This window comes from Tetrao urogallus, assembly GCF_951394365.1.
Source record: "Tetrao urogallus genome assembly, chromosome: 1".
Lineage (NCBI taxonomy): Eukaryota > Metazoa > Chordata > Aves > Galliformes > Phasianidae > Tetrao > Tetrao urogallus.
The window spans coordinates 90,372,242-90,385,448 of NC_136813.1; the positions used below are offsets into that span (position 1 = coordinate 90,372,242).

Below are 13,207 nucleotides of genomic sequence, written 5' to 3' on the forward strand. Positions count from 1 at the left end.
TGACTTTGTGGCTCTTTCTTGTCCTGTTTTGAGTAGCTCCATATCTGTTTTGCCTTGGGGAGCTCAGAAGTAGACAAAGCACTTCAGGTGTGTCCTCACCAGTTCTGAACAGACAAGGAGTTTCTCAACCTGCTGGCATCACTTTGTCTAACGTATGCCTTCTTTGTGGCAAAGACATAATACTGACCCATTTTGAGCCAGTTCCTACCAGCAGTACCCACAGGTCCTTTTTCAGAAAGCTTCTTTCCAGCTGGGTGACTATCAGTGTTGTCCTGGGACTTGGGGTTGTTCTTCTCCAGATGCGGAACTTTGTAGCTTGCCATACTGAACAGAATCTTCCTTTCCTTCAACCTCCTGTGCTTTGCTGTGACACAGTAAAACAGGCAGGGAAACTGTTCTGCTTGGAAAAATAACTTTGAGTGATTTCAGTTCAGCCATGTTATCTAGCCATGAGGATGTCTTTGTGAAGCAGTTGGTTACTATGGCTATACAAGTGCTTGTGTTGGTGTAGCAGAGGAGTGGAAATACCTAAGTGTCAGAAGAGGGACAGAGTGCTGGAGTTGGAGGCTTTGGTTTTATTCTCACAAAGCATTGTCCTGACTGAAGGACTTACTAAATGACTTCATAATCCTGTTCCAGGAAACTGAAATTTCTAGTGCTCTTCTGTAGCTTGGCTAGCAGCCTACAGTGGTTTACTAAGACTGAAAATAAATCTACAGATGGCTTTGTGCTCATGACAGGGCATATTCCACACTGAGACTTTCTGTAGCAGAGAATTCTTCAAAGTCTGTCCTTCTGTTTGTGATTTTGGCAGTAAATTATTCCTCAGTGCTGACACTGCAAGGCTTTTTACTGGCAGAGTGCCTGCTAAAACTGTGGAGCAACCATTTTTTTAAAGAAATGTAGGTTTAGTTTCTCTTCCTGCTAGAATGATAGTATCCTCAGCTTACCTTTGCAGCTTTATTTGCACTACGGCAACTTTTTCTGAATGTTGAGACTTGGGCAAACAGTGACAACATTTATGCGTGGCATCCATCCAGTTCTTCATGACTCCCTGAGGGAGAGCAAGTTAGCAAGAAAAAAATAATTGTTTTTAAAAGTGTGGCTGCCCTTCATTTATTTTGCTTCCTTTCATTAGTGACTGGGTAGAAATAGCTGTTATGCATCCTCACATTATGAACTAAAAGAATACTTAGCTACTGAAATAACTTCTCTCAAGATGTAAATGGCTCCCTTAGTAGAGGTTGGACAATTTGAGAAAGCATTGTTTTGAAAGACGGAAAGAAAAGGAAGAAGGAAGAAACCTCTAATTGGACTGATAAATTAGTGTATGGCTTGTACCCTACCTCACTTAAACCTACTTGACATTATGTTAAAATAGTGTCCCCTGAAATCAGCAGCCTGACCATCCCTTCCCTCACTTTTTTTTCCCTGTTTTTTCACTTTCAAACTGAACAGCAATGGCAATGACTGGGTTCTTGTAGAGGTTGTTGAAATGGTGAGGCTGTCAAAGGTGTGAGCACTTCAGAACCTACTTAAAAACAGGCACCGAATAAGCTGAGGTAATTTAAAAAATATTCAAACAGGAATACTGGGAAATAGGATTCCATAATGTGTTGAATTTTGGGTTTTTTTTCCTGTTTCTTGTTAGTAAGAAGGTAACTGATCAGTTTGTAGGCACATCTATTGGAAATAGTAATTAGCATAATCAGTAATGGCATTTACAATTAGTAAACCATTATTGCCATCATAATGGATAATGTAGGTGCTATGCTGTACTTTCTTGATGTGAAGGAAGGAGAAACTAATTATTGTCCCAACACTTGGTTTAGGCTCGGATGATGCTGAGACGCTGTTTCTGAAAGCTGCATTGCTTCAGGTCATTTGTCTTTATCAGAAGGTTGTGCCCCACTTGGTAGCACGGAGCAACTTTGATTTTAGCAAGCTGCTGAAAGGTAGGTGATGTGTGTTTCTTTTACCTTGTTGCTTTCTCTGGCTACTTGTAAAGTCTACAGCAGAAGGGAATATTTACTTTGTGGGCAGAAGGAGAAAGTTTTTCATGAGAAACTCATTTCAATTTCTTCATTGCATTGACACTCATTGTTTCTGCTACTCTCAGTTGTTTTAAGTAGTAGATTGCACTACAGTAATCTCTGTGTGTTTGTGTACTTAAGGGATTTGCACACAAGGGCTGTGTCCTTCTTTATGGTACAATAAATATAGCCATTTAAAACTGAGACTGGAGAAAAGAGCGAATTGTTGTTTGGGCATTGTTGCTGTCTGTGGGCCAGCAAAGCTAATAGGCCACCAAGCTAAAACAATTGTTCAAGTTCTGGAATGTATAAGAATGGGAGTTACCTAAAAGCTGTAACTAAAGTCTGTTAGAAGAAAAAGAATTTAAGTGAACAACAAAATAACATCCCCTCAAATCAACTGTCATACCACATTACAAATCCTTTTTGTTCTGTTATTTCTTGATCTAGTCTGCTGTTTTTTGAAGTGGGCAGAATGCAGGACACATTTTTATGAGGCAGATATCTTTGGTATGTTTTGTTACATAATAAAATAATAAAGCTGTAAAATAAACCATCTTTCTCAGAAGGGAGCTTGGATATTCATTTTGATGAAAGAGGATAAGGTAGTCAGTGGTGTAAATTAATCATTAAACTTCCCTCCCTTGGGTTCCAGCCTAAGAGTTCTGTTGTTTCTTCCCCTCACCCTGGTTGAAACATACATTCCAAAGGCAGCCTGGTTTTCTACTTTGTAGTATGTGATTTAAAGAGCTCATACCATTCTATTTGTCTTGCTGTTGGTTAGACTCTGACGTGGTGCTGGCTTTTAAAATCTATTGTCTCTTTCTAATGTGGGCCATGAACATGCAATACAGATGATGAAATGCACGCTGACACCAAAGCTTTGTACAACTGATATTAGAGTGCAGCTTAAGTATGGGCAGGTTAACTTTTGGAGCATGCTGCAAGGGTCTCTGCATGACTTTCTGACCTTTAAGGTGAATAGTTCTGAGGCTATGCTATTGCAGTCTTTGTGGGCAGTGACTAAAGAAGTGTAGGAAGAGACATGAATGCAGGGTTCTGTGACCTGTAATAAGCAACGTAATTAAGATTTGTTATTGACTTAAAATCTACATTTTGATCTCTGATTCATCTGTAGTCTTGATGTCCTGTAGGTCACACATTTTCAGAGTAGCTGAGACTGGTAGAAGAGATTATGTATTCTCATGCAACAGCAATAGATTGTGCTGGAGATAGGAGGAGGCGTGCAATCCCTGCTGGGTTTCAGCTTTAGATGGGCCGGACATTTTGTGTTTGCATGTAGGTCTCATCGTCTGGAAACTTATGAATTGCCTCTTTATTGCAGTGATGTTTTGAAGCCCTAGATGATGACTGTTCTGATGATCTCAGTGAGATACTCAGAAGTAAAGTTAATTGTGTTGCCTTCAAACCTCAGGTATTGTCACCGAGCAGGGCCTCCGAGAGGAGGTCCCCCATGTTCTGCAGTATCATGTACTGAAAGTTGCTTTGGAGCTTCCTGCAAATAAATTTGCCTGGTTCAGAGTACAGGTAAGAAACTTTAAAGCGGTTTTAGGCACCTTTAGCCCACTGTCATCAATTCTATCACTGCTTGCTTCTAAATTAGTCCCAGTCCAGTTCTTAGATGATGATGCTTTTATAAAACAGATAGGGATTATAATCAGAGCATTAGTAAAGATTTTTTTCTGAGCTGAAAAAGTTTTATGCAGTTACATTAACTTTTGTCTCCATAAAGAGGGCTGGACAGGGTTTCTTCAGCTCTTGCTGAGGGTAAGAGAATTTTCTTGTTTCTACTTGTTCAGAAAGACAGAGAATTCAGATCAAGGAAATGAACCACTGTGGGGAGACATTCCTCTTATTCCCAGTGATGATTCTGATGTTGAATAAGGCTATCCCCCTTCTCTGTAATTAATAGAAATTTCAGAGCCCCTGTTCTTTACTTTATACCTGTAAAATTGAAGAGCTTCAGAGAGCCTGCTTTAGATGTCTGGAGAAAGGAGTTGAGCCTAGCTTTGAGAGGAAGCAGAGGAACCTTTGAATATTGTGACTGCAATCCTGCCTTGTTAGAGATTTTCTGTCCTTATCCAATTGGTCGTAAAGGAGAAGCAAGGAGAGTGAAGAAGAAGCAGTGAAAAACTCTGGGAACAGTCAAAAAGCTGAAGTATTTTCTTCTGGCTTTGGCATTCTAGTATACTTATTTTTCCACAGAATAGATAAAAGCCAAATCTGATAGTGTTACAAAGGGTAACAGTTCTTACGTATCAAATACAAGTCAGTTAGAAAAGTGGGGGAAATAACTGGAAGATTGTGGTTTGATGTTCAGTATCCCTTTGAATCATATAGTTTTCCTTTCTTTGAGAATCAAATTCAGTCTCTTAAATGATTACTTACTCAGACAGTACTTGTAGGAAAGCTGAGCTCCTGGGGACAACAAAGTCAAATAGAATGAATGATTGCAGAGGAATGGAAGTATTTTTAACTGGGATCCTTGTATTAGCTGGTGTTTCTGCTACTTCTCTCTTTTTTGGTTTACCAAAAAAGCCCATCATACGTATCTTCTTTGTTCATTGAATGCAGTCATCCCATTAATTTCTGGCCTTGGTATTTTTGGGTATGTCTGTAAAATAATACTTTGTTTACATATCTGCCTCAGTGCAATGTAATTTGGTACAGTGTTGCTGAGGAGTTTTAATTTTTTCTCTTTTAGGATGTCTCTGACACAGAGAAGACAGCTGGTGAAAAATCAGTATTTTATTTACTGATGAAAATGTTTGTTACAAGTAACCATTCTTATCTAAAAATTTCAACGAAAAAACTGATCATCAAGGTAAGTGTTTGATCTGAAATATCAAGATGTTTACTGTATTCCATTGGTCTGAAACTTCAGGATTCCAAAAACCCTTTCTTAAACCTTCACTGCGTACTTGTCTGGCTAACAGACTTCTTTCTGCTTTCTCTGACTGTTCTTGGAAATTGCCTTAAGCTAACTACCTGTTAGCTAAATACATGGTGGGAATAAATGCTATCAACTGAATTCACAACAACTGATAAAATAGTAGGAAAAATGTCTTCAATGTTTGCTCACCACCTAGGCTCTATTAAACATTCTGCTTTGATGAAATGATATAATTTGTGTCTGCAATGCTCATTTGATCAAACAAAGAGCAGTTTTGTTCTTTTTATCCTGATTTATTTAATCTGTACTTTGTCCTTCTTCCTAAATCCTTACATGTAGCTAGTTCACCCTGCCCTTGGAAAATCACCTGTGTTGCATTTAGGCAGAAGCTCTGATTCAAGGAATTCTTTTGTCTCAATTTGAGTTAAAATCTGCTTTGGTGCATTTAAGAAGGATCTGACTTCTCAGAAATGCTCCTCAACTACAAATCTCAACAAGGCAGCAGCAGCTGTTTTTCTTTTTTTTAATGTATTTTTTTAAACTGAACATCTTTTAGTTATCTAAATAGGGATGTAAACCTACATTAAAAATAAATTTCATGTGACAACCCTCCTTTACCTCCAAGGACAGACATAGAAAAGTGTTCTAGGCTCTCACTAGGACTCCTTGTGCAGTATCCCATAGCTCTAGTGGCATACAAGTTTGTGTACTTAAATTTGACATTTAGTGTCCATCTGAAGGTGCAGTTGTTATGTTCAGTCAGCTAACCTAAAGTTACGCTGGTTGAATTAGGTTTATAGTTGCCCTTGAATGCTGCATGGGATTAAAGGCAGGTTAACTTTGTCTCGTGGTAATGAATATCTCAATCAAAATCTACCCAGTGCAGTTTTTCTAGTGTATTTGGGTTCTTCTGCCAAGTGGAGACGTGGGTTGCCTGACTCATTCTTGTTTCCTCTTTTATTTTCAGTCCATTTCATTTTCTCTGAAGAGAAGACAAGCAGTGAAGTTAGGGCAGTTATATCAGCAGAAAGGCTGCTAAAAATAGATGCTAATGAGTGTGTTTTGCTTATTTTTCAACACTGTGCCCTACAATTAGAAGGCGTATTTTTGGATTTCACGTTCTGTTCCTGCCTGTTTTCATGAAAGCTGCAAGTGCATTTCTATTTTGAGACACTGCCAAAAATAGTGAATTACTTAAAAATGGACCTTTTTTTCTTCATTAAATGAATTATCCTGACAGTTTCAAGTAAGCAGTAGTGTTATTTTTATAGCTGCCGGTGGCATACACAGCGTAAATATTGAGCAAATGAGCTCTGATAGCTTTCTTTGTGTTTTGAGTAAGGGGAGGAACAAAGGCATGAATTCATCCCACTTAACTTCAGGCATTCAAGTGTAGGTGCCAGAGTTAGGAAACTGGCCAGGATTTCATCTGTTGCTGAGGGTGGGGGGCAGGCAATGTCACCATTGCACCGTTCAAATGGTCTGCTGTCTGGGTTGTTCTTTGGACAGCCATTCCTCCTCTTTCCTTTCTCTCTCAGATGGAGCGTAGGGTCACCGAGTTCCTAATTTAAGTGTCTCAGATAAGGGCCTCAATTAGATACAATAGAAGTGAGTAAAAACTTTCAAAGTCTGTTGATATTGTGGTAAAATTATGCTTACTTCCCCATCCATTCCTCCTATGGCTATGTTTATTCTTATGTGTAAACAGTGGGCCTGGCCTGCAGTTCATTTTCCTTCTATTTTCCCATCTGTGCAACTCTTTGAAGCATAGATAGGCTGATTTTTGGTTTAATTTAGCAGTGATTTTCATTTAATTACATCAGTAGTTTTCAAGTCCCCCTCAACAGGCTGTTTTTATGAGTCAGTCCATTTTTTTTTTTTTTTTTTAGTTATTTTTAACTTCTTGTAATGCCACTGTATGGCCTTGGGGAAGTACAACCCCCTTAAAGCTGACTCTCCTGAAATAGCAAGAACAAGATTTACTAAAGTGGAGGCAACTAATCCTCTGTGTCTAGAAAACCTTGACCTTGGTTTTGTGTGTGAAGAAAACATGAAGTTGCTCTACAAAAGGATCTGTATTTATTCATTATTTTTGTTTACCCCCCTCTGTTTTTTCTGGACAGGTTTTACATGACAGCGGAGTGTTTGAGTACACGTGGAAGGAACTTTCAATTTGGCTGGAACACTTAGATAATACAGAAGAAGACAAAAAGGAAGCAGTGATTCAATTTTTGGAAAGGGTAACAACTGTTCAAATTAGCTGGATAAACAATGCTGAGAATAGCATTAATGGAAACTCATTATTCTGTTGCTGAGAAATCTCAGAGATTGGTGAATGAATTCTGAGAAAGGCAGTGGGTATGGTTCTTTATACAGAGCTGGTATCTTTGTTGTCTTAGGTAGGAGGAGGCTGAATAGGTTTGGAGGAAAGTTAAATTAAGAAAAATAAGTTGATATTACAGCATTATTGATAGGAGAGTATCAACAATGAATGTGGGGGGGAATAACTCTTATCTGTTCTCTTCTGTGTAATGCTATTTGCAGAAATTATCAGACCTAAGTAAATTGTAATCTTTTACAAGAAAAGTTGATGTTTCCTGTTTACTTTTCAGGATGTTAAATGCCCAGAGCTTCCTTTTCATTGCAGTTTCCCCAGGGACTCAGACTGTGGTACTTTGATTGCAAAATTGCAGAGGATATTTCTTGTTTCCATCAGGCGCAGTGCAGTCCCACGTACAGTGGTAATCACAGGCAGATTCCTGCAGAAGCACGTGGGAGTTGACCTTCAAGCACTTTTAACCCATAGTTTTTCTTAACAAGACTTTTTATGGACTTAGCCTGTGTGCTTATGTTTCTCTCTCTCTTTATTAACAGATCCTGTTGAAACTGGTGACAAATCCCTATCCATATACAGATAAAGCAGCAGACCTTGTTCAGGAGGCGAGTATGCTCCAAGTTAACATGTTTAAACAGGACTCTGATAATGTCAGCATCCCCGTCTCTCACATTGATGGTATGTGGCAATTCTTTCAATTACAGAGTACTCCAAGATTTTGGTCTAGATCTTCTAGCCTTAATCAGCCTTACTAAAGACTGATAACTGTAGAAGGCCTGCATAAGTAATGATCTTCAGGATTCAGCCCTTCTAGGTGTGGCTAGTATCAAAAGCAGAACTTTGAATTACAAAGTTACCTCTTTGCCCAAAGAAATAATTTCTGATGCAGTTAAGCTGTTTTAGCAGTATTTAAGATCTCGTATCTTGCACCAGCATTTTCTGAGTGTATTAACATTTCTTCCCATGGGGCTGCTCGTCTGCATTCATCCATGAGTTTAGAGGTTGGGCTGTGCAGGGAGCCTTACTAACAAGCTCACAGCTGGAATTTTACTGCTCCTGCTTTCTGGGACCAGTCACAGTCCTATTGCTGGCACAGTGAAAATTCCGCAGATGGACACTAGAAGACTTGTCATGTGCTGGCTATTCTGCTGTAACAGTCTGTGTGTAGGAATTTGTAGTACATAAATATAAGATAATTGAGGTCATTCAGCCATCTGCATCAGTTGATTTGATGCCTTGAGTTGGCTGTGTTACAGAGACTTAATACCAGTCTCAGAGTGCACTGTAATACTATTCTTCAAGTTTTAAAGCTGTCTTTTGAGTCTTTTGTGACCAAGATACTGTATCTATACAAAACTGAGAAGCTCTTCAAGAGCTATCCATGCTGTTCTTCTGATGAGACAGTAGCTGCTTCCTTTCTGCTTTTTGTATGTTTCCTGTCACTGATGGTCATGCCATCATGGTAGCAACAGGTGGTGATCTCTTCTCTCCTTCTTCCTTACTTCTATCAGCTGTGTTGAAAGACAAACTGAAATTGAGTACACTGTAGGAGTGGTTTTTGCTGGACAAATGTGCTTTCATCCTTTTTTCTGCTTTGGGAATTCAGGAACTGCCTCGTATTCTTTGAGTGTTGAATTCTATCTCCTTTGGTTTCTAGTTAGTCTGAATCTTATTTATACTTTTTCTGCTCTCAACAGATGTCCTTGATATGGTAGATGTCCTAGTTGAGGGCAGTGATGGCTTAGATGAAGAAATTGGGTTCACTTTAAATGAAGACACTGTTATTCAAACATTTCCATTCAGTGCTGTTGTCCCTGCTGCATTAGAAGCCAGGAATAAACTGCTGCTTCAGACTGAAAATGAAACAGGTACAAAATCTTTTTGTTTGTTTTTATATGAAGAAAGTAAGTCTTATTTAGTGAGCTCCACAGGACATTTTATTATTACTGTTACGAGCAGGAAGGAGGTACATCCATGGTGTTCCTCACTCAAGAGAGGGATTAAAGCTTATGTGAGATACTTCTGTCCTTCTCTCCTAACCCTGGAAGGACAGAAGTATCTCACATAAGCTTTAATCCCTCAGGGTGTGTGCTTATGCAAATGTTATCAATGCAAATGTTATCAACGGAAGTGTCTTTTTTATTTTGGTTTTCTAGGAGCACACATCGTAGAGTATCTTGTTGGTGTTTTCACTGATCTTCTACACTCTCAGAGAGATGCCCTTGCCCTCTGCTTGATGTTCCAGCTCTATGATAAAGATCTGCAGTCACTGAAAGTTTCTAAGTATCCTCAACTCTACCAATTTAACCAGTATTATAATCTCTGGATACCTCAGCAAGCTCAGGAACCTGTGGTATGCTATACCTGAATTCACTTGTATGCTTGAATCGTTGCTAAAAAGCTGACAGTGTATGAAAGTTAGGTTTCCTTCAGAAAGTAGATTTAAGTTCAGCTTATGTCTTCCTCCTTGATCTCATCAAGGGACACAAATGTTTTTAAGGACATTTCTCTAACAGCAAGAGAGGTTTCTGCTGTGGTTGTGTAATGAAGCCAGAGCACATGGGTTCTACCCAGTCACCAAAGACTCAGTTCCTCACCAGGCACAATGTAGCATTATGTTAGTGATGCGAGGCCAGAGGAGCCATTATAACAGTGTCTGGAATTCACCCAGGTATGGGTTTGGAATGCATGGACCAGCCATGCTGGGGGATGCTGTGTTTTTGTTATCCCAACAGCGACCATGTGCAGGTACCCCATGAGAAATCCTTTAACAAGGTGTGTGACAGCAGGACTGTAGAGGTTTGTCCCTGGAATATCAGTCCAGGATACCACATGTAAATAGCTAAAGAAACTTTAGGTGATACTAACTTTTAATTTTCTCTTATGTGGTTTTTGTGTTTTTTTTGTTTTTTAAACAGTTCAAAAAACGCAAAGAGAAATGCAGAGAACCTGCTGTGGCTCTGGACACTCTGTTTACAACTTTGCTAAAGAATGCCTATACAAGAGGAAGCAGTATCTTACTGGAAGATGATATCCAGACAAAACTGAGAGACCTGGCTTGCCAGCTCCCATCTGAACAACTTTTGTTAGGAGTGAAGCATGTATTGCTGTACCTGAAATCCACAGTAGAGAACTTTGGCAGTGTAAGAGAGCAATGTTGTATTGACACTGTGACTTTATTTGAAGCATGAAAATAAAACACAATAGACTTGGCTGTTAAACCTTTAGGATTCAGTTCTGCGCCTTTTTTCAGCTCTCGGTGAGGCTGAGAGGCCAGACAAACTTGCAGATAATTTGTAAACAAATCCTAACTTTCTAATTGTTGAGGAGGCTTTCATATTTTTTTTTGCATGGATTGCCTTACTGATCTGTGTGCAGAGCAGATAAACTCCTGATTTTAAGCTGGCTCATGGGTTTTTGTAAGAAGCCTTTCTAGAGAGTGAAAGTCACTGGCATGTGTTATATTGGAAGTTGCACCACAGATGAACATCTAAAAACATTTGTTTGGCACCCTGAGGCTTTTCTTTGAACCAGATTTCGACAGTGAGGAGTGATTCCTTCCCCTAGAAAGGTTGTAATCCAGGAAGTTCCTAACTTACTCTGTTACTGTTGGCTAATTATCTTTCTGTCCCCATCCTCCTCTTTTCTCAGCTTTCAAAGTGTCTGTGTTTTCACAGCTTAGTAAAACTGCAGGTCCTCGCCTTGTTGACCTCTTTGTGGACCTGCTGAACAGCTTGTTGTGCCGGGGAGATCAGATAGAGTTGGATAGTCGGCAGAAACAAGAAAAGCATCAGACTGAATCGGATCTCTTTATGGATGAAGAGTCTCTGATTACAGAGGAATCTTTAAATGACAAGGTACAGAGTCCCTGGATACACAGGCTAGAAGTTTACCTGATATTGAAAACTTTGTTTTGAGCTATTCTAAAGAACAGGGGAATATCTAAGCTTTTTTTGTTGAAGCCCTTAGTAAAGAAATTTGTCTGAGAAGTGAATGATTGTGGAGCACATATTTTGTTGACGTATTATCAGCAATTCACCGAAGCATGGAATTAGTTAATTATGACAGAGCATAGGGGAAAATAGCCAGCATCAGGCTTTGTGAGCACTGTTGTTTTGGAAGTCGTGAGGATTTCTGGGATTGCACTCAACATTAAAGTGTGCTACCCGGCAGCAGGTTGATGCAGAAAGATGCTGTTTGCATTTGGGAGAAGGCACTTTGAGTATGTGGTTCAGTAATTCTGAAACTGCTAGCTGGAGATGCAAACAAGCTGCAGCATCCACAGTCTTGCCCCTGAGCTGGAATATGGTGAGGAGAGGTCATGACAGGGACCACACAGCTCTGCAGAGGCAATTTTATTTTCCAAAGCCATGTGTTAGGGCTAGTTATCAAAATTAGATAGTCAGAGGAGTTTTTCCCTCCTTTGATTTGTTGTGTGGGTTATTAGAGATTAGAATCAAGTTACATTGAAGAATCCAAGAATATACAGTTTCCCCTTGAAAAGGTGCTTCATTGTGGAAAATGCTTGGTGTCTTCCACATCATAGATGTTGAAAGAATGGTAATAATATGCTTGTAACCTGTTAAATTTTTTATCCTCTGATGGCTTAATAGCCAATTTCATGTTCATTAATTGTAATAAACATGTTCTGGAAGATAGACACATTATTTTTTTTTTTTTCCAATCTATAATTATCCATTCAGTGATATTGTTACAACTATTTGTTACAGACCCTGGAAGATATGTTAATGCTGATTTTCAAACATCCGACGCTGGAGAGTTGGTTCCTGGCTTTAGAACAACGTTCTCTTCCCCAGCACAGTTTAAATCCTGTCACTGTGAAGCTTCTGTCAGCTCATGTCAATTCTGGTGTGCTCCAGCTGCTGAAAACAAGTGCCCCGATGTTGCAGAGCATGAATCATATACATGTGTTATTGAAATATTTTGATGCTATCATAAAAAGTGTATTGAAAGAGCTACAGGCTGTTGGAAAAGGAGGAAGCCAGGTCTCTCCTAAGAGGTCTCACCAGCTAGAGGCTCTTCAAGAACTGCATGCATATATGTCTGCAGCTCAGCTGAAAGAGATCACTTTAACCATGATGCGACTTCCGGAGATGAGCTTGACTACTCAAAAATCTGAAAAATCCCCTAAAAAAGGGCAACAGTTGAGCTTGTATGGACAAATTTTGGTGCAGCTCCTCAAAGACGGCTACCAAAGACAGCCCCAACAAGGAGAACTACTGCTGTCCACAGAGCACATTAAAGCTTTGGGGATATTAATGTCAGCATCAGCCAGTGAAGATTTGGAGAAAGTTTTCCTTCAGGCTCTCCAAAGTGAGCCAGTACTTGCACACGCGGTCAGTGTGGAGGTGCAAGTTTACTGCCTTAACCAGCGGTCAGAAACCTCCCTTGCCATTGTAAGCACGCTGATAAAACACTGTAGGACTCACCTGCTGCAGTTTGAGCTGTGGTGTCTAAGCTGTTCCGTTGAGAAGTGCCTCAGAAAAAACATGGAGAGATTTCTTCCGCTCATTAATGTGTATTTGCAATGCAGAGACCGGTATGATTTCACCCGACCTTCCACAGGTAGAGCCACAACTGATCCCTGTTATGATTCAGAAGGCCAAATTCTCTGGTCTAAAAATATCGGATTCTCCGCTCAATAAGTAGAGCTCATAGTCTTTTTTTTTTTTTTTTTTAAAGTATCTTTGCAATATAAAAGATGAAGGACTGTAGTGAAGCTTGGATGTTAGACTGAAGCCTTTATGAAGTACTTTTGGGGTGGCTGATGCCTGGTCTTCTCTTCTGAAACCCTTGCTACTTAGCATAGATTTTCAAGTATGCTCGTGCTTATCTACTTGGCTCAGTATAGAAGGTTAAACTTTTTCTTGGATGTCTTTAGAACACTGAATGGAATGCCGTTGC

The 13,207-nt window shown here is 39.6% G+C and overlaps 1 protein-coding gene across 1 annotated transcript in view; it reads left to right on the forward strand.

The window, feature by feature from the left end:
• Positions 1 to 13,207, forward strand: part of URB1 (URB1 ribosome biogenesis homolog) — a gene marked incomplete at both ends in the record, with an annotated part of 44,294 nt that overhangs the window by 12,978 nt on the left and 18,109 nt on the right. The window contains 10 exons of the mRNA XM_079536286.1: positions 1,833 to 1,955; positions 3,469 to 3,581; positions 4,759 to 4,878; positions 7,071 to 7,187; positions 7,822 to 7,960; positions 8,980 to 9,150; positions 9,439 to 9,635; positions 10,201 to 10,425; positions 10,960 to 11,139; positions 12,013 to 12,868. Coding sequence (XP_079392412.1) covers positions 1,833 to 1,955; positions 3,469 to 3,581; positions 4,759 to 4,878; positions 7,071 to 7,187; positions 7,822 to 7,960; positions 8,980 to 9,150; positions 9,439 to 9,635; positions 10,201 to 10,425; positions 10,960 to 11,139; positions 12,013 to 12,868 — 2,241 coding nt within the window. The remainder of the gene's footprint in view (positions 1 to 1,832; positions 1,956 to 3,468; positions 3,582 to 4,758; positions 4,879 to 7,070; positions 7,188 to 7,821; positions 7,961 to 8,979; positions 9,151 to 9,438; positions 9,636 to 10,200; positions 10,426 to 10,959; positions 11,140 to 12,012; positions 12,869 to 13,207) is intronic.